We start from the raw sequence: 20552 nt of genomic DNA, 5'->3' as shown, positions 1-20552 counted from the left end.
CCAGTAATTTAGCTAATTAACGTTTAAAATACACTTCACTTTGGAATATGCAAAATACAATTCCCTAAGTGCTTCCATTAATTTTCCAGATAATTTTTAGAGAAATCTCAATCTTGGAGTCATTTCAAAAAACCACTGTTAGTAAGAGAATTCTAATACCTTGTGACTACTACAAATATGTTTTATTGTTTATTCTTAAAGAGAAAAAGAACCAAAGAGACACTGGATGGAATACTAAAGAGTAGTTGGGTAGATTAATGAGATGATTAAAAGATCATCACCGCTTTGCTACCAAAAGCAATTAAGTTTTAGTTTATTTTAATTTTGTACACAAAGCAGAGTACCTCAGTTCTGGCTTGCTGAGCTGTTTACAGAAGTAGCTTATTAGCCAGGTTTTTATTTTAATTTAAAACCATCAATGCAATGCCCATTACTCTTGAAATTGTATTTTCTTCCTCTCTAGCATTCTCCTGTTGCTTCTCAGCCTACAAAAAAGACACTGGGGTTGCCTCCTTTTTAAAGTTCCATATAAACCCACATTGAAATGAGCCTTTCCAATCATTCACTTATTTGAACATTCTCTGGGAGATATTCTTCGCCATTAAGGGGACATTGACTTCATAGGGATATTATTCATTTCACATTCTTAAAATTTTCCTTAAAATCTGTGCTGACTAACTGACTCAGGAAGCAAAGTACATGTCACAGGAGTGTGAGGGCCTGAGTTCAAATTCCTAACTCCATCTAAAGGTGAAACAAGGGAACTCTGTGCATAAAATCATCCTCTTAGTCCCTACATAGCCCTATATAGTTTTCATATACACTTTCACATATATGTCATGGACACACCCAAGTAACAATTTTTTAATTTAAATCTAATTGAAATTTATAATTCTATTAGAATTTTGTCTCTGTTAAGCATTTTGCAGTATTATTTAACCCATCAAAATCAAATATTCACAATTCACAACAATGTACCACCTATAGAGGTATAGTCTGTTATTATGGTAGACATATGTGGGAGGTTACATTGACCACATGATTATCATTACCCACTCGTTCTCTGGGCTTAATTCATAACCTCCAGTGATATCATCAGTTATGGTTCATGCTAATGGGTCCTGAAAGGAGTGCCCAGGAGAGGTGAGCTCAGCACCAGCTCCTCCTGTCAGGCTGGTGAGCAATCCAGGAATGAATATCCATGAAAACATTTAGCAGTGGCTGCCCCTCCTGATGTTTGCACACAGGAGTTAGATTTAGATTGTGTTTATGTTTGCCCAACACAAACACCTCCCAGGAAACTATTTGGAAAAGGCAAATATGAAATGTAAAGTAACAGAGATCTAAATGAGGATATGATGTATTTTCAGCCAGCCTCGAGAGTGAAATAAGATAGTGGATTCGCTAACCATCACAGGAAAATGAAGTATCCTGAAAGACTGAGCACGGGAGCCTTGGGATTGACACAGGAGTTACCATGTGTTTTCTGGCTTACCTGGCACTATGGTGTTCTCTCCCACAGCTCTGTGGGTTGGAGCTCTGGGGTGGGTTTATAGAGCCATACGCAGCAACTGGCTGAAAAGTTTCACCCCATACCTCTGCCCTGGCTCTGGTCTATCTATGAAGCCTGGAATAGTTCTGTTCTGACAGCAGGTTTCCTATGGTGAGGACTTAGGAGGTTTGACTGATGACCCAGATTATCTTTATGAAGGTCTTTTTTTTTTCCTGTCATACATTAAGAACCCCTTTGGCCACTTAACAATATAGCCCAAAGTCCTAGGCATTACTGGTGGATATTTGGAGGTCATGATGCTGCTGACCATGGCCTCAGCATCTTCCAAGGCTAGACTATCATTGAATGTAGAATTTCGGGCTTGACTGAAGCTAGCCAGTATATGTATGTGTATGTGTATGTGTGTGTGTGTGTGTGTGTATGTGTATGTGTATGTGTGTGTGTATGTGTATGTGTATGTGTATATGTATGTGTGTGTATATGTGTGTTTGTGTTTGTGTGTATGTGTATATGTATGTGTGTATATGTGTGTTTGTGTTTGTGTGTATGTGTATGTGTATGTGTGTGTATGTGTATGTGTATATGTATGTGTGTGTATATGTATGTGTGTCTATGTGTGTGTTGTGTTTATGTGTTTGTGTATGTGTATGTGGTATGTGTTGTGCTTGTGTGTTTGTGTGATGTGTTTATGTGTGCCTATGAGTGTATGGTGGACACAGTTCCAACCAGGTATATAGTGGCCAATCTTGTCTCCTGTTGCCAAGAAGCAGCTGTTTCCAACATTTTTTTTTCTCGTGACTTTGTGAAAGAGCAAAGTTAGTCATTTCAAGAAGACCTTGGCCTTGAGCAGAGTTACTTTGTTAGAATACCGATTGATGTTGCTGTGCCTTCACTCCCATGGGAATGTGACCTCACCAAAAGAAGGAAATCCATGACAGTCTTAGCTATCGTGAAGCTCTCCGCCTGTGTGCTGACTTGCTAATCTGTTTAAGTTTGGGTTGTTTTCACACCTGAGTCTGCTGTGCAGGCTAAGGCTTAGCTGCCCTTCCATCTTCCGTCTGCTCCCATGTGTGCATACACAGCACGTAGAGCAAAAGGCAGCAGAGACTCTTCCGTAGTGAGCTAGTCATGGACTAGACGGCATGCAATCTCTCTTCAGGTTTCCTAGCCTCCTCTTAGGCCTGCCCCATGACAAGCCACAGGCAGAAAGTGCTCAGACTCCTCATGCTCCAGTAAGAGTCTGAATGCACCCTGAGTGCTGTGGTTAGAACACCATCCAGTTAAAGGTCCTGCAGCCTCTTGTCTCAGGCCTAGCATCCCTTCCCCTCATCACCTCTCCTCAATCTGCTGCCTTAGCTCTTCTCTGCCCCTCCCTCAGTCCTCCCTCCCACTCCCATTGTTGGCCCATTCTATATGCACATGAAACTCATACCATTTGCCCCACATGTAGGGATGTGTAGTTTCTGAACAGAGCCCTGCGGAGCTTCCTTGTCTTCTCTTAGACTACTGATCCCCAACCTCTCCCTGGATGCTGGTCTAGCACTATCTGCATCAGTGACTTCTGTCTGTCCAGTTTCTGATCTGAATGAAGCCTGGGGCTTCTTTTCCTAGCACCTGTGGCCTGGTTCTCTTGATTCCATTGCCCTACTTCCCCGTGCATCAGAATTGTATTCATAACTAATATCATCTCACCGCCATAAGACCAGCTGCGAGTCAAGCATCCTAAAATGAATTACCACATTTAAAAGGAGTGAGCAGACCATCTGTGGAGGGAAGTCGGTGAATCGCCTCCTTTCTGACCTCCTCCCTTCTACAAACCTTCTCAGGAAGCACCATAGCAGTGCTCTGTGGATAGCATGAAGCTGAGTTCAGGTATCCTTCAAGGACCCATCACAAGATGTCATTGTCACTTACATGAGAAGTTAAAGCACAAGCCCAACAACAGGAATTCCCAAGAGACACTTCATCCAGAGAGGAGAATATCTGAGAACTTAAGAGTTCCTTTCAGATGCCAAGGATGGACATAGGACATTTGATCCAGTATCTCGACACGGCAGTTGGGTAAAAAACACATGGCAGAAATCAGACTGTAGAAAGGCAAGACAGCTTGTCACCAACAGTTCTTAGGGAGATGGGGAAGCTCATGTTCCTTTTACCACTAACATACGAGACTCGCAAGTTTTCGAGGTTGGCAGGATGGTCTTAGCTGTGTGCTGGTGGATAGCTTAAAAGCACTGGGATCTTTACTGACTCCAACGTGTTCTTCAGGCTCAACTCTGGGCACAGAGCAGGCAAGACGGCACACTGGGCTGCCCTCATCCTCAAATATCTCACTAGGGTACCTCTGCATTTGGAGACCCCTAGAAGATACATTCAGACAAGGGGCGTGAGAAGATACCATGTTGGGAGCAAAGGAGTAGGTGACCAGTGGCCTCCAGAGCCTGACTGGGGACAGTGTGCCTGTTTCATCTATGCAGTGTTTGAAAATAAGTTCATTTCCCTGTCGGTGTCTTTCTTCTATCTACTAGCTGCACAGAATTCACCTCCTTCTAAGAGATCACTGGGTGTTTTCAGTGTGGCATGTTTTTTTCTCACAGCAGACACTTACTGAATTATCACCTTATGCTGGGGACTCTGCATTCCTCAGGGGGCACAATCAAGTTGAAGCCACACAGTACACTGTGAGCCCAAGCTAGCACCTGAGCTGGGAAATTGGTTTCAGGAGGCATAGAATACATACATGGAGACCATACTGGAGCAGTTATAGAGGACATCGTCTAAGCCAACAGGCAGCATTCACGAGGGAGCCCACATTCTCAGGAAGGAAGGAAGGCAGGACAGTTCCTGAGTGTCCTCTCAAGCTACTGAGTTCCTGATTTGCCAAGGAGGGACACATTTGTACCTATATTCATTTTGCTCCTGCTTGATCCTGAAGTCTTTGGCTACTATCTTGGATCGGGCTCTGCCCAATGTGATTTGCCTGTGCCCATCAGCATCGATAATCAGTGTCTAAGAACCCTTTTTCTCTGCTGTATACTTACTTCTCTTATCCACTCCACACTGACTTTCAGTGGTCTATGTCATACATCTTAGAGCCAAGAATTCCTGAAGAAGAGCCAAACATCTTTCCATGAGGCTCTCTTTGAGGATCAAAGCCAGACCTACAGAGTGTGTTCTCTATGGATAATTCTACCATGATGCCACTGGGTATTCTATTCTGCCTGTACTCTAGCAGGCTAGACTCACCACACTGTAAGTACAACAGTCTTTTTCACTTGTCTAGGCCCCTGTTGTGCTTCCTGACAACTTTATAATGCTCAGGGACATCATGTGGTACTGCCCCACTCCAGGTACCAAAAGCTTCTGTGTAGCTATTCAGTTTGTTGAGGTCAGTCTAGGGTAGTGCCATTATAAGGTGGCTCAGTGGTTAAATCCAGAATACATCATGACCTGAGGTGATGAAGACTCTTACCTAGTGTTGTTCTTGGCACATTAGCGTCTCTGGATATTATCCGAAAGCTGCTGGAGCCTACATTGGGTTAGAACTGGCTAGGTATTCCTGTGAAGCACATCATAGCTTAATTTAATTGGATTACTGGTGGTACTGTTTTTATTTCTGCAACTTACTATGTTTCAGGGTTTAATCCATTCCTTCTCCAGAAGAGCCTGCCAAATTAGCTTTTATTAATTGCTTTCAACTTGAAGGTTCTGGTCTCTATGTCTTAACAATCCCATTCTGGTGGATGATGTAGGGAGAGATGACCACTGACCTGGTTATATGTCTAACAGTAGAGTCCAGATGGCTTTCCAGAACATAAGTTCAGGGTAACCAGCATCCTATTTTCTTTGACACTAGAACCCCAAATCTTCAAGGAATGTTCTCACAAATGAAGTACTCCCAAAATTTACAAAGCAACCTAAAAACCGGTAACATATTCTTCTGGCATACACTCCAAACCACTATATTTTATAGTTTATTGGTGGATCTTTATAAAAATATGACACGTATTCTCTGAATAAACCAAAGAAAATTAGTTTGCTTTTACTTTTTTTTACTTAAAATGATAGTTTTACATAACTAGTAAAATATTAGTAGAGTATTACTTCCGACAATTCTAATTTGTGTCAAGTTGTCAACAAATAAACAAACCAGGACAACCAAGTTCAAAGAAAATTTGTCAACAAATGGCCTTTATTATTGCTATTGTCCTTCCTTATTCTCTTCCTCATGAGCCTGTCCACCAGGGTTCTCTTCCTGCTCAGAGCCAGGGCTTCAAAGATAAATGGGCCTTGGGGAAACCATAGATGCCATGCCTTCCACTGGATAATCTCACTACACTGCACCCAAATTAGTAGGATTCACAGATACAGGACATGGAAGCAATATGGGAAGCCACACTTGGGACCAGAAAACATTGAAGCCACCACCATGAGCCTGTGGGCTCAGGCAGTGGGACAGAAGCAAGCAGCTCTGAACTGAGCAATCAGCAGGAGATGGGAAATTAGAGCAATACTGTTGATTGGGAAGCTAAATGAGAACACTATTAATAGCACCATCCTTACTTGGAACGCTCAACAGAATGCCCAAGGTCACAATGAGCAAGACCATATATATACTCACAGTACCAACTATTGTTTTGAGCCTCAATGGCTGGACTGAAACATCTGCAAAGTGAAGAAAGGTCCCCATGACATTTCCACTGGGCTGGGGTTGGGCGTGGTGCCTCAGTTTCCTTATCTATAAATTGGAACTAAGAGAATTAATTCCCAAGGGTTGTTTCACTGTTGGTAAATGGTTGTTAACTACAAAGTTTAAGGCAATTCCTAGAGCATGTAGATAGGTGATATTTAAGACCATAGCAAGGTGCATGCATTGTGCTTGTATGCAAGTCGGAATGAAATGCTGCTTTTAAAATGGAGAATCTCAAAACAAGGCACAGCTCCCCTCCAAGAAGACAACAAAAACAAAACAAAGCAGAACAAAACAAAACAAAAAACACTGGTTGTTTACACAATTGGAATAACTTCTAGCACAGCCTGATTGCAACAGTTTATAATCTTATGAAAATGTCTTTGGCGTTTGTATGAGTTTGCATTGGTGAATCCCAGTAGAATGGGCACCTCAACATTACATCTCCTGTGTAGAAACACAAGATGACTTCTCAAGGTTGAAGTGTATGACTTTTTAAATTCCTTGGTTACGTATTTTAATTTAAATACTTTATTCATTGGTTAGTATTCTGTTACTTGGTTGACTATTCTAATCCTCGTATTTTATTTTTTGTGATGTAATTATAAATGAGATTATTCCTTAATATCTTTTTAGGCTGTTCATGATTGGCATGTAGAAGCATAATTGGCTTCCATTACTTATTTTCTATGCATGAATAGTGTTCAATTTTCTTGATTTTTTAAAAGATTTTCTGCATAAAAGTTCACGTTATTTGTGAACAAAGATGATTTTCTGTTTGTCTCTATTTCCAGTTTGCATGCTTTTTGTTTCTTTCAGAGACACGAAACCCTCACAGCCTTTTACCACTGATGTTAGCCGTGGGATTTCACACACAGCCCTTCTCAGATGGTGCAGTTTCAGTATGTGTATATCAGTGGTCTCTTTGTCTGACTCATAGAATGGTGTTGGATTGTGCCGATACCTTTCTTAGGTAAATTGAAATGATAAAGTTTTCCTCCCTCCTTTTTTAATATACTACAGGGCATTGATTGAGTTTCTGGTGCCCGGCTATCTTTTTACTTTTTAACAGAGATAAAGAACACTTTGTCAAAGTATGCAATGATTATAATGCATTGTTGAATTCTGGCTGCTCTTGGTGGTGGTAAACTTGGGCACTGGTATCCACTAGAAAGACTGGTCTTTATTTTTCTCCTGGAGGGGCTTTGGTTTTAGCATCAAGATCAGGCAGATTTTGTCTCAGGAGGCAAGTCTGGAAATATGAAATTTCAAGTTTTTAAGAGATTTTCATTCATTTTTAGGTATTTGGTAGCATTTGCCAGTGAAGCCGAGTGGCTTATTGGATTCCTTTGGATTGGTCTATTAGCTGAGGCTCGGTGCCTTTACCAGCTCTCTAAATGTTCCCACTTTTTCCCTCATAACAGTCAGTCTTGGAAGATTATGTGTCTCATAAGAACATATCAATTTCATCTAATTTATCTAATTTATTTATGTGAAATTGTCAGTATTTTCTTGCAGTGTTTTTATTTCTGCAAAATCAGCAACTGTATGCCCTGTTTGATTTCTGACTTGAGCTATTTGAGTCTTCTTTGTACTTCACCAATACAGCTAGACTTGGGGCTTTAATTTTTTTTAAAAAAAAAAATCTCTTTTCAAGGTTTTTAGTCTGTAAATGTTCTGTGTTGTCTTTCTATTTCCTCCTTTATTTACATTTCTTTTTACCTTTCTTATCTTTTTTCCTTTTTCTAGATTTCTATTCCACTTTTCTTCTTCTTTTTCTAGTTCGTCACAGCATAATGTTGGGCTGCTATCTGTATTCTTTAGTGAATGTCCACATCTAACTCTGTAAACCTCCCATTTAGCACTGTGTTCACTTGATTTAGGATCATGACATACTTTTCAGGGGAGCACGTTACAACCTAGAAGGGACGCGACCCCTCGTCACGTCTGATCTCAGCTCTGATCTCTAGTGGTGTGTAGCAGGATTAGGAGCCTGCACTAGGACAAGGACAGTGAGCACCTCCCTTTGCTTTGCAAGCTGTGCACCTTAAAAGGGAATCAAGAGACCTACGTAACTGAGAGGGTATGATCTGCAGGACTTAGCATTGTTCTTTTATAATTTAAAGTGGATAGTGGGCTGGGGCTTGAAGGCTGCCCTGTGTCTGTGCTGCCCCAGAAGGGCTTCTGCAGTAGCTGCTTTTCAATCTCTTCGCTGCCCTGGTGTCTCCAAACAGCCCCAGGCTTCCTGCTCCTCTCAATGAAAAGAATTGCTTCCCTAGCTCCTTTGTTATTTATCAGCCTCCATTTAAACATCCTTCCATGTTCTCTATGATATTTCAAAAGCTAATATCCATGCCTTTGTTTATTTAATGGTACCAGAGTGTGAATATTTTTTAATATGTGAAAATGAACCCAAATGTGCTATTTAAAACTACATTTTAGCACAGTCTGATTTAGTTCACAACCCACCATCGTACAAAGAGCTATTTTAATCTTAATTATCTTGATTTTCCTGCTACTACCACACATGTAATTTTCTGGAGTGGCATTTTGGAGATGAAAGCATAGGTAGGTATTCAGAACCTTTCTGATTGTGCCTTCTCAGGGTCTGGGAGTCTTGATTAGCAACAGGCACACTGTGCCAAAAGAAGCTAGCAGAAAACGCCCACAGCTCTGCACACTGGGCAGCGCGAGATCTCCAGTTCTCATAGCGCTCAGCTTGAGCCTCGGTTTCTCTGTGATGCAGTGTCTGTGGAAAACCACCCATACACTGGGTCCTCCACAGCCTTGGCAAGTGATCTGTACTTAGTAAAGATGAGATGTCTGTGGACATGGGCCAGCTCTAAACTCAATCTCTGCATTTCCTTGTAAGGACAGGGTCTGTCCTGTCATGCTGAGGGTGGCAGGGTCTCTGTTCATGGTTCACTGGAGCTAATGAGCTAATCCGTTCACTTCTCAGTGACAGGTGGAAGAGTTGAGATGGTCTCTGAATATAGCTCAGATAGAAGCATGCAGAGCCTGCTGCTCCACAGCCCACCACACTCAGCTGCAGCGTGCTCTCCTGTGCTCCTGTGTAGACTTGCAGTAAGCAGCACTACTGTGGCCACCAGAAAGGGAGGGAAAGCCAAGCTATGTGCTTGCCTCTCTTCTAGAAAGAACTGCATGCAGAACTAAGAGTCCAGGGGACTGTCACAGAAAACCTTCACTGGAATTTCAATAGCAATAGATTGTTTTGAAATGTTTTCAGTAAACCATTACATCATGTCATGACCAAAAACTAAAAATACAATCTTTAGAAATACTCTTATGACACTATTACTAAAGGATAGCATAAGGCCCCTTTCTTTTCCACTAAGTGGGGTAAAACCCTAGATATTACACATCATATGTAGGATATCTCTGGGAATAGGAAAACAGGGAAACAATTGGTAGTTTCTGTGTAACTAGCACAGAACAGCTGGCAGAGCCATGAAAGAGAAATGTTCTTTACCTCTTGGTTTCAGGGGGTTCAGTTCATGATCACTTTTTCCTGGTCAGCTGTGAGGAAAAGTATCATTGGGTTGTGGGGAGGCAGTCTGTAGACAAAGCTTCTTGGCTTGTGGCAGCCACAAAGTTTCTGTGCCCTCCCAAAATAGGGCCACCAGTTAGGAACCAACTCCTCAATGCATCCATCTATTCCAGGGACACTTACATCCAAACCACAGCAGAAACTGACTAGCTAGCAGCCTCGAAGTAGAAAGAACCAAGTGGCTGACTCCTGGGTTTCATTCTGCCTCACTTTCTCAGATTTGGAACTGAAGAAGCCATTACCAGGAAACCCAGGAACTGACTCACAAGAGCTCTATGCTAAATTAAAGATGCAGCCTAGTAAACAACAAAAAATCATCTACATAGCAGCTCTTCAATGTAAACAGCTACAACAGGCTTACTGGTATAAGATCTTGGTGACCACAAACCTGCTGCTCGGTATCTGAGGGGACAGGAGGACGTGCCATGCAGGATCCGAGAATCAGGTTTTGTAGTACTAGAGAATGGGGTCAGGTAGGACCCAGCTTTACCAGGCCCAGACAATGTTTTCTAATTATTATTATTATTACTTGGTTTTTAATAAATTACAAGGTGAGAGATAAGCCAGGTTGTTTTGCAACCCCTGGCTCCAGGCATATGCTGGGTATGCCTGCTTACTGAAATTCCATGGTTCACATGGTTTTGAAGCCTGTTTTATGGTTCTGACTTTGAGGTAGGAAATTTTCTTGAGCCAGGATTTCCACCTTTGCCAGTTATGGGGAAGCCCAAACATCCTTCCTAGGAGTATTCACAGCAGACAAGTAGATGGCCAGGATTTTTATCTTCATCGAGGGAACAAGGAATCCAAGCAAGAGGGGGAGCTGCATGTCTAGCCCACCTGACACCCTGCCCCCTGCTGAGACAATGTCAAGGAATTGGTTCAAACAGAACATTTGCCTAAGATCAGACATCTCATAAGACAAAACTCCCAAGACTCCAAAAGAAAACCACCTGTCGTGCTAAGACCTAGGAACATCTCAGAGACTTGCTAGACAGTCCCCAGGTGCCAACATTGAAATTCAAAAATGTTAAACTTATTTTGGGAAAGATTTGAGGGCAGCTGTGTCTTTAAAAAATATATGCTTAAAAAGCAAGTATGAACATATTCTAACAAATAAAAATATCATAAGCACAAAGAAAACTAACACAACAGAGGAGAGAAAGAATAAAATAGAAAATGAAAATGTGCGAATTATTGTGACTGAATTAAAAACTCAGCCAATGAGGTAAGATGAGTGTAGAGGGAGGGACTGGGACCAAACCCGGGCTGACAAAAACTGTCTATATGAGTAACAAAGAGAGTACAGATGAGAGGGAAGGCAGGCTCAAGATGTAGACTGAGGTGTAATGCCTCTGACCAGAGACCTGAGAGGAGAATGCAGGAAAGACAAATATACTCAAAGAAATTACGGCTCAAAGTTTCAAAGATAGAAGCCTGTGCATTTAAGAGGTAAGCAGATGCTAAACAGAAACACCGCAAGAAGCCCACACCAACAGACATGCTGTGATTAAACCTCAGAAAATTAGATTAAAAAAAGAAGAAACTATCTTGAAATCAGCCAGAGAGAGCAGAAGATTACAGAGTAAAATAATGCAGATTACACGAAATTTCTCATAAAAAAAGAATGATGGCAGACAGAAGGGTCCCAATATTTAAGTGCCAGGAAAGACATTGTATTACAGATCCCATAGCTATTGAAAATACCTTTCAAAGATGAAAAATGTCTTTCCAGGCATTTCCTAATTAAGGAGGAATGAAGATGAATCATCCTTGGCAGACATTCCTAAAAGGACTAGATAAAGGATTTCTCTAAACAGAAAAGAAAAAGCAAGAGTAGGAACCCAGAGTGTTTAGGAAGAGGGAAGAAAAGGGTAGAGATCTTCACATGTCGTGGTTGAAGCAAAAGCCATACCAACTGTCCATCTGAGTCCAAATGTATGTAGAGAAAATGCTTAAATCAAGTGAATGGGGAAGGGAGGCCATATGGACATAGGTGAGCCTCTGTAAGACTCTCGGGTGAGGAAATCCATGACAAAACTCAAAACCCTTCAGGCAAATAAAAACAGAATGCTAACATTTTCCTAACTAGCATGGCATTAAGCAGAAAGGAAGCAAACTGGAAACAGGAAATGCAGGCAGAAACTGAGACGTCACAAATCCCCTCAATTAAAATCTGTAGGAGCAATTAAACATAGAAATGAATGCGTTACACTGACAGCAAGTACCACCCAACCGTGTGATGTCTACAGAGAGGCTGCCTCAAATATTACCATGTGGCTCGGGTCAAAGGAAAGCAAAGGTAGCAGTCATCAAATCAAATAGACTTCAAAGCAAAGAATGCTACAGCGAGCAGAATTGTGGGATGATGAGTAGCCAACTCCCAGCCAAGGAGACTTGGCAGTCTATGTGTGTTCACTAGACACAGAACTGCAAAATATATGAAGTAAAAGCTGATGGAGCCAAAGGAAACAAACCAACAGCAAATCACAAGAAGCATTTACGGAGCATCCCACTGAACAGTAGCTGACTGGAAGTTATTTTGAAGGGTTGTGAGACATACACCAACATCAACCATACCCAGACTATGAAGTAACCACAGAAAACTGATAAGAACTAAAACCATTTAAATTGTGTTCTCCAACCAAATTGGAAACAGTAATCAGTAACTGAAAGATAACAGGAACATACTCAAATACTTGAAAACATTATGTCATTAATGTGTCAGAGAAGTATTAAGGCAAATCATGAAGCTGGCTCTCTGTAAATATCATTAACTTTGACGAGCCTATACAAAAGCTCACAGGAAAGAAAGAGAGGGAAAAACACAAACTGCTAGAACCAGCAAAGAAAACCACCATGGCAGAAGACTTCTTGTAGACAGGTCCTGTGGAGCGCTGAATACATAGAGCAGGTGACAAAAATCAAGGGTTCCAATCAAGGTGAGGCAGATCATCTTCCCCAAGAAAGAGATACCTAGACTAGATGCTATTGGAGAATTCAACCAAATATTTAGAAAAGAATTGAAAGCAGTTACCCTTAATCAAGGGAGGAGAAAGGGAGGAGGAAGGGAAGGGAAGGGAAGGGAAGGGAAGGGAAGGGAAGGGAAGGGAAGGGAAGGGAAGGGAAGGGAAGGGAAGGGAAATGGAAGGGAACGGAAATGGAAGGGAAATGGAAGGGAAGGGAAATGGAAGGGAAGGGAAATGGAAGGGAAATGGAAGGGAAATGGAAGGGAAATGGAAGGGAAATGGAAGGGAAATGGAAGGGAAATGGAGGGAAGGGAAATGGAAGGGAAATGGAAGGGAAATGGAAGGGAAATGGAAGGGAAATGGAGGGAAGGGAAATGGAAGGGAAATGGAAGGGAAATGGAAGGGAAATGGAAGGGAAATGGAGGGAAGGGAAATGGAGGGAAGGGAAATGGAAGGGAAGGGAAATGGAAGGGAAATGGAAGGAAGGAAGGAAAGCAGGAGACAGAGGCATGCATGCATCCATACATATATACATACACATATAAAATCAAACATTGATATATGTTCATATAAACACACACACACACACACACACACACACACACAGAGCACTAGAAAGGACACTATACATCACATCCTTCAGTAATACAGACAAGCTTGGCCTGGGGGTGTGTAATCAGACCTGTTCCTTGCTTTTCTGTGTTAAAGCCCAGGACTTTTCCAAGTTGCTTGTATTGATGTCTTTATCATAATCATCATTAACATCCTCATTTTTATTGTTATCTTAGACAGAGTCAGACTGTCTGGGCTAAGCTAGCCCAGGCTAACAGTCTTCCTGCTTTTGCCTCCTAAAAGCTGGCATTGCCGTTAAGCCATACTGAACCCAATGGACTGTTAATTCTTTGCACAGTCTCCTCCTTGTATACGAGCAATTGCATGGGGCTAACTCTGCACCATCTCTAGGCAACAAGGCTCTTTCTCCAGAACAAAGTTGAGAAGGCATTTTTGATCACCAGTATTCTCATTTGGTTTTTGTCTTGAGATTTTTTTTTTAAAAACAAAAGCTCCATATGATTCTGTGCTTGAGATTTTTGATGTTTTTCTTAAACACTGGTTAGTCTTTGTCGCTGCCGTTTCTTTTGTTCTGACGCTGACCTTCACAGCCATATACTTTGAGCTATTATTAAGGCCTCTCTGACATTTTCATATAATATGTTCTAAAATGCTCTGCAAACTTGTTCTAAGGTCTGGGCATTTGTAGTGGGAGGCATTTAATACATCTCTCCTGAGCATAGTAATTTATTCAGAAGCTTTGTTAGGTGTCCTATGCCACAGTCACCATGAAGCATTGTTTTATGGGTCGTTGTATGCCATGCTGTAGTGTCCCTTAAATATAGGCAGGTCTTCTCTGCCCAGCCAAAGTGTTCTGTGTGTAACTTTTATCCATACTTTAAACAGCAGCTCTAAAGCTATTCAGTAAGTCATTCTTATAGCCTGTATATCTTGAACAATTCCAAATATGTGTCAGAAAAATTCTCCCTATCGGTTACATTACAATGTTTAAGCTGCTGGTATATTTTTAAAATGTAAGCAGTCCACAAGGGTACCTTTAAAGTGGCCACTTCTCTGATACTCTTCTCCCACTGAATGGACCATGAGGCCTACTCTTCTCAGAGGACTGGGAGCAGATGTGAACTTGAGGTTTTTTCCAACATATTAAAGAAGAGGAGTTAATATACAACACAATGGAGATGCTGAGCTTTAACGCACATATGCACACACACCATGCCAGACTCTAAAGATGCCTGGCAACCACTGGCTGCCTCTTCTGTGAGATTCCGCAGGGCTGAGCCTCTGAACAAACCTTCCACATCTCTCCCCGTCCTTCCTGAGACTCTGAGGGGCTGGAGAATCACAGGGGTTTGTAACATTCTACAACAGTGTTTTCCTCCAAAGACCAGGCTGTATCCACTGGGGTTCACAGTTCTACTAGTCTCATGATGTCAGAGACCTGGGCTACAAGAAACTAGTGATTCCCTAGAAATAAATCTTTTTTCTCAGTTTATAATCACTACATGTAAATTCTAGAAGTGTAGTGAGTCCTAAACTATGAGAACATGAATTGCCATGGACTTGCAAAAGGCAACGTCTTCTGCTCTGGGTCAAGTTAGGGAAGGTGAGTTAGGGGAAAAGCTGGGACCATTATTGGAGCATCCATTTCCTACCAGCATCAAAGCACTGGTAGACCACATAGTGGGCAGTGGGCAGCTGCTACTGTGCGCATGTTTATGAGCAGAAATGAATACCTGGCAGCATTAGGGAGCTGATGGAAGGCTGAGAAAGATGAAGGGTTGTCAAGTCATGTTGCACAGGGTCCTCTCTTCATGGGCCTGCTCTCTGTACCCCTATGAAAAGTGAAGGAGAGAGTGGAGCCAAGATGTAGCGACAACCTCACCAGGGATCTTTGATATATTTTAATGCTATTCCAGGCGTCTGTCTTGCTGCTAGGAAGAGAATATAATATAACAGATCTAAGTGGGAGAGTCAGTAACAGTGCGGAGGATGCCCATGGCATCCTGGGTAGAGTGATAAGGAGCAGTGCAGGAGTGAGGTGGGCTCCTCCTGGCTTCCCAATGTTGAGTACATATGTCAGAGAGTCAGACAATCAAGTCCTGTCCCATCATCATCCCTAAGCAAGACCTTCATATCTATCCCATGAGAAGCACCCTGATTTTCCCCACACAAGTGATGGCTTCAGATCTTCTGTAATCTGGGGTAACTTCACCTGCAGACCGATTACTGACGTTAATAAAAACAGCTTTTCCAGTTGTAGGACTGTTCCTTACTATATACCTTTTATATTCCCTAGACTGCCATGAAACACTTAAAGCACACAGATATTCCAGGGAGAGTTTTTAAAGGTACATCGGAGAGCAGATACCTGTTGAAATGTTTTTTGTGATTTGGGTTTGTTCGGTGGATGCCTTTAAAGACAACCTTTGTCTGTCTAAAACTGTAAAGCCAGGAAGATCTCAGTGCCTACACGTGTCTCCACAGTTCCCTGCAACCCCCAAACCTTCCCTTTAATTCTACATAGTTTGTGTGTTCGGAGTTAAAACAGTGTACTTTGACTAAAATAGCTAATGTGCCAGCTTCCTTCCTATAGTTAACCAGAACTATTGCAGAGTGCTCACTCACTATTAATACTCTTTTCTAGTCCAAAACGTATCTGTGCAGCTGGCAAGGAGAAATGCTGTGCTTCACGGTGGACTTTGCTCTGGGATTCACCTGCTTTGACAGTAAAACAAAGGTAAGATGCCCTGTGCATGCTACTTTGCACTTACTCCTATGTGCCTGAGAGGTGGCAGCTCCCTCCCGTTGTGTGTGAACCCAAGGTCTGCCTATATTATCTGCCTCCCGACTTGCTAGTTTGGGGCCCTAGAATCCATGTAGCAAAGACTCCAGTGAGATGGCGTTTGGTAACTATGATGCAGAGACAGACAGACAGACAGACAGACAGACAGAGATGGGGAGGGAAGGAGAGAGAAAAACGCAGAGTGGGTTTTCATAATCTCTCTGAAGGAAAAACCCACAACACGAGAACATAATGAAAAGAACCATCGCTTAAAACCTGAGTCATCGTTTTTGGTGAGAGTAAGGACCACGTGTTGGGAGCATGCATCCAGGAATAGAAAAGCCACCCTTGATTCCAGCTGTATTGATTAAGCGGCCGGTGAGAGCAATAGAAATCGCTGGATTATTTCCACTATCATCTGAGGGCTCTCCAAATTACATGAGTGTTAAGGAATTCTTTGCCAACGTGAGGCGCCAAGGCTTTTTTCACATAGTATTTATAAAAACCTACTTTGCTAATTACAAATGCTTGATGCCTGAGGAAGCGTGCCTGTGAGGAGCTGTGACCCTGGGGTGCCAGCAGATTTAGTGTGAAGATCTCATTGGGTTTTATTAGCAAGGACAAAGCATAACAGCCCACTGCAGCCCCACGGAGCAGAAGAGTGGTTTCCGTGGGTGGCTCGAGCAGGATCCAGGGGCCTCCTGCTACAGAACCCCATGGCTCACAGGAAGCAGCTTCCTGTGGTTTCTCTTGCAGAGCGAAGCAGAATGGTCGTCCCCATTGTCCATTCGGGCTAGCGTGGGTCCCATCCGATTGGCTGCTGCCCATCAGCACTTAGGAACCTGTGGACTAGTGGAGCTTTTCTTGTTGCATAAAGCTTCAGTTTGATGATGTGCCGTCTGACATGAATGATGGCAATGTGGTCTGGTCTTTGGGGCCTCGTGCTTAAGCTCATTCTTACACATGGATTCTACTGGATCGTGTCTTCATTTCTGTTACTAACCATAATGACATTTCCAGAAACCTGTTTTCCACATGCCTTGGGCAGGCTCAGCTTTGGCCTCCCCTCGTTCCCAGAGACTACGCTGAAGAAGTGAAGCTCACCGAAGGCTTCTAAAAACCAGGAATCTTTTTCTCATAGCTGTTTCCAAACTGCGGTCGCTGAGCCTCTTAGGCTATGCTGTTTCGTGGCCCAGCCTCTCAGGCAGTTGATAAATACTCCCAGGCAGCAACTTTGTCTAGAGCTCTTCCCCGTGCCCTTCCTTCTGCCAGAACAAAGATTTCAGCCGGGACAAGTCTGCCCTCTAGGGGACACGTGGAGATGTCTGGAGAAGGTTTTTCATTACCAGTACCTGGAAGGGTACTGTACTGTGCTGCTTCGGATGTCCATGAGAGGGGACCACAGTGCTGCTTAGCCACTGCCATTAACAGAATAGAGCACCATATAAAATAGCCAAGAAGTCTGTGTGCAGAGGTGAAGAAATCCTGAGACAGAAAAGGAAGGCTTTTGTTACAGAAGCCTGGTGCCTGAAAACTCACTAAAAACATTTTCGCTTCACTTCCTCGCAGGGAAATTATCATGATGTTCCCCGCGGAGTTATGTGGTGATCGTAGTAAAAATAAAATGCAGTTGCATAAAAATGTAATGCCAAGAATGGATTTCAATTCTGCATCCAACATCAAAGGCCATTCCTGCTTACAGCACAGAATCAGTGAGCAAATGACTTCTTGATCCTTGTCAAGGGTTCTTCCTGCTGTACTTTTCTGTAGCCATGGCACCTGTGCAGATACAGGACCTGCCCTTGCTACTAATATGATCTAGAAGCTAGACCCGAATGTTCTTGTCATGTGTGTTCTTCAAGGATGCGTATGGTTTAGAGGAAGAAACGTCTTCTGTGTAGTTTCTGCTTCTTCCTTTCTGATATGCACAGTATTGCCCTTCAGGACGCCAAATCTAAGACCTTCAGGATTCTGCTTTAAGGGCAGGTTTGCATGTTCTGCCTCCACATAGTCTGAAGGATTCTGTGTGTCTTTTGTGCTGCACTTGGCAATATCCTGGACTAGATCCTGGCCAAGGTCCTTACCTAGGAAGAGCAAAGCACAACACAGCAGTCTACTGCCTGCTGGAGACTCCACACATGGTCCACTCATGTTTCTGTATTTGGCTTGTTTAGCCAGTCTTCCTGTCACTCCAGGGAATAGAACAATACACACAAGATTCTTCAGCAGACCATTTGTGAGACTCTTCCCATGTCTACCCACTGTCCGGTGTGCAGCCAGGGGGAGCAACACTGCAAGGGAAGAGCGTGGTGTAAAGTCTGGCACCTAATGAGTTAGAAGAGGGGTCTAGTGTTCTGTAGTTCCCTTCCTGTCTCTATAAAGATCTGTGGGAAGTTCTGAGCTGCTCTGCACAGGCTACAAGCAGGATGTTCAGCCTCCTGGTTGCACGGCCCCTTGCTCTTGTGTGGGGGTTAAACCCACAGTACACAGTATCAACTAAGTCATGCATCCGCCATCTTCCTTCGCTTTTAAATTCCTTCCTGCTCCCTTGTCCTCCTTTTTACCAACCAGTGCCCCTTATTCCCATGGTAGGTTTCAAATGAGGCTCTGAGGACACGTCTTACCATTTAATCTAGCATCTTTCCCTGAAAATTAACCTTTCAAAGGTTTTAAATGGTATCGTTTGTTTCATAATGTTGTTCAGGACTGCTATGAGCCCTTGGGAACTAGACTGCATGGTGACAGACTATCTGATCAGTCTGACCCTTGGCCATTAAGCATTAGAATTTATGTCAAGCATTTAATACCTCCTTGGGCTAGATAAAGTAGGCTGCCCCTTACCCAGAATATCATGGACAAGGATGGGGTCAGAGATCACTCAGTCAATACAGTGATTGCCTTGCAAGCATGAGGTCCAGCCCCAGAACCACATAAGGGAGCCAGAGGAACCAAAGACAGGTCAATCCTGGGAGCTTATTGGCAAATTCCAAACTAATAACAGGACTGTCTAATAATAATAATAATAATAATAATAATAATAATAATAATAATAATAATAATGTGAATGGCACCTGAGGAACAACCGAAGTTAACCCTCTGGCTTCCACATACACACCTAGACAAAGAGGGGGCGAGGAATGTGAGAGACTCTTTCAAGCCTTCATGTCATTGAATCAGTTCATTACTGTATCTTTGCTGAGACACAGCTAGATCCATGACTTGGCAGTAGCTCTCTGTATCAAAGGCCTAAGAAAACATAGTTTGAGGGTAGACTATGATTTGGTGGGAGAGGATGATAGTATGCACAAGGCCTTAAGTTTCATCCTCAGTAGCATGTGCACGCATACACACACACACGCACACACACACACAGTACTAGGATTCTGATAACTGTCTGTGCTTTAGTAGATATCCACATAGTTGTCCCTCATATACTAATGGCTCAGTTCTGTAATCCTCACTTCTCTTTTACCAGGGAGGGACAAGCATTTGTCTCCGAGCATCAGTCTATTCTTATCAGCATCTATTTCACCAACATAAGGAGTAATTAGGAAGGGCAGGAAACATAGCCAAGCAGGTTTTCTCCCCTGATACTAAATGAGAAGACCACAGAACATTTTTCCATTTCTACAAAGATATTTTAAAGTCATCAAAATGGGAATAAACAAGAACACCATTCTAGGTATGTGGCCTGGACCTGACATGTCTACAGGCTAGCTGGCATGACACCAGTCAACACATTTTTTGCTCTGTAGTTTGATGGTAACTGATGTTCTGGTCTTGTCGTGGTCTGTGGAGGCAGGGGAAGAGCTGGAAATGAAGAAGTAAAGCAAAGACTGACTACTTCCCTTTAATAGCCAAGTTCCAGGCTCACACGTATAGAATAAAGAACAGCCAGATACCCAAAGAAGATCTTCCTCCTCCTCCACCAGCTATCGCGAACAGTGTGAATGCCCAGCCTTGTCTCTAGTAAGATTACAGCAACCGCAAAGGGCTGAGGACTCCGGGGTTTATGCCACTCAGATTTCCAGCAACACCGGGGCTCTGTCCCTCTATGAAATAAGTCACACTCCAGAATTTCCTGCCATGGAAATTTTCTTACCTCATGGATGTTCCTTGGTAACAGCACCAGTGCTCCAACTTTCTCAGTGCGAATCTCCTGGTTGCTTGATGCTGGGATGGTGCCTGTGAAGCCTGAATCCAGGCTGGAATCCCATAATTCTAAAAGGTTAGGACTAAAGAAGTTCAAATTCAAAAGAAAAAGGAAGTGACTGAGGAACTGAGGTCATTCTACTGGCAGAAGCAAAACACCATGATCCCAGTGTTACGGCCCCTGTGAACCCCACCAGGCTTCCTAAATGGGTATCCGTGTCACTTTCACCTTCAATACCTTAAAGCCCCAAGTGGTTTTGAAGGGGCGAGCAGTGACTATCAATGAAATTGTCACTGCTGAGAGGAAA

General features: G+C 42.8%; 1 protein-coding gene across 4 annotated transcripts in view; it reads left to right on the top strand.

The window, feature by feature from the left end:
- Nucleotides 1-20552, top strand: part of Sntg2 (syntrophin, gamma 2) — a 201492-nt gene that overhangs the window by 167049 nt on the left and 13891 nt on the right. For all 4 annotated transcript variants that reach the window (NM_001106720.2, NM_001414915.1, NM_001414914.1 and 1 more), the window contains one exon: nucleotides 15955-16047. In NM_001106720.2, coding sequence (NP_001100190.1) covers nucleotides 15955-16047 — 93 coding nt within the window. The remainder of the gene's footprint in view (nucleotides 1-15954; nucleotides 16048-20552) is intronic.

The sequence above is a fragment of the Rattus norvegicus genome, chromosome 6 (genome assembly GCF_036323735.1).
Source record: "Rattus norvegicus strain BN/NHsdMcwi chromosome 6, GRCr8, whole genome shotgun sequence".
Classification (NCBI taxonomy): domain Eukaryota; kingdom Metazoa; phylum Chordata; class Mammalia; order Rodentia; family Muridae; genus Rattus; species Rattus norvegicus.
The sequence above is the reverse complement of the archived record's forward strand: the minus strand, read 5'-3'. Positions and strand labels throughout refer to the sequence as shown.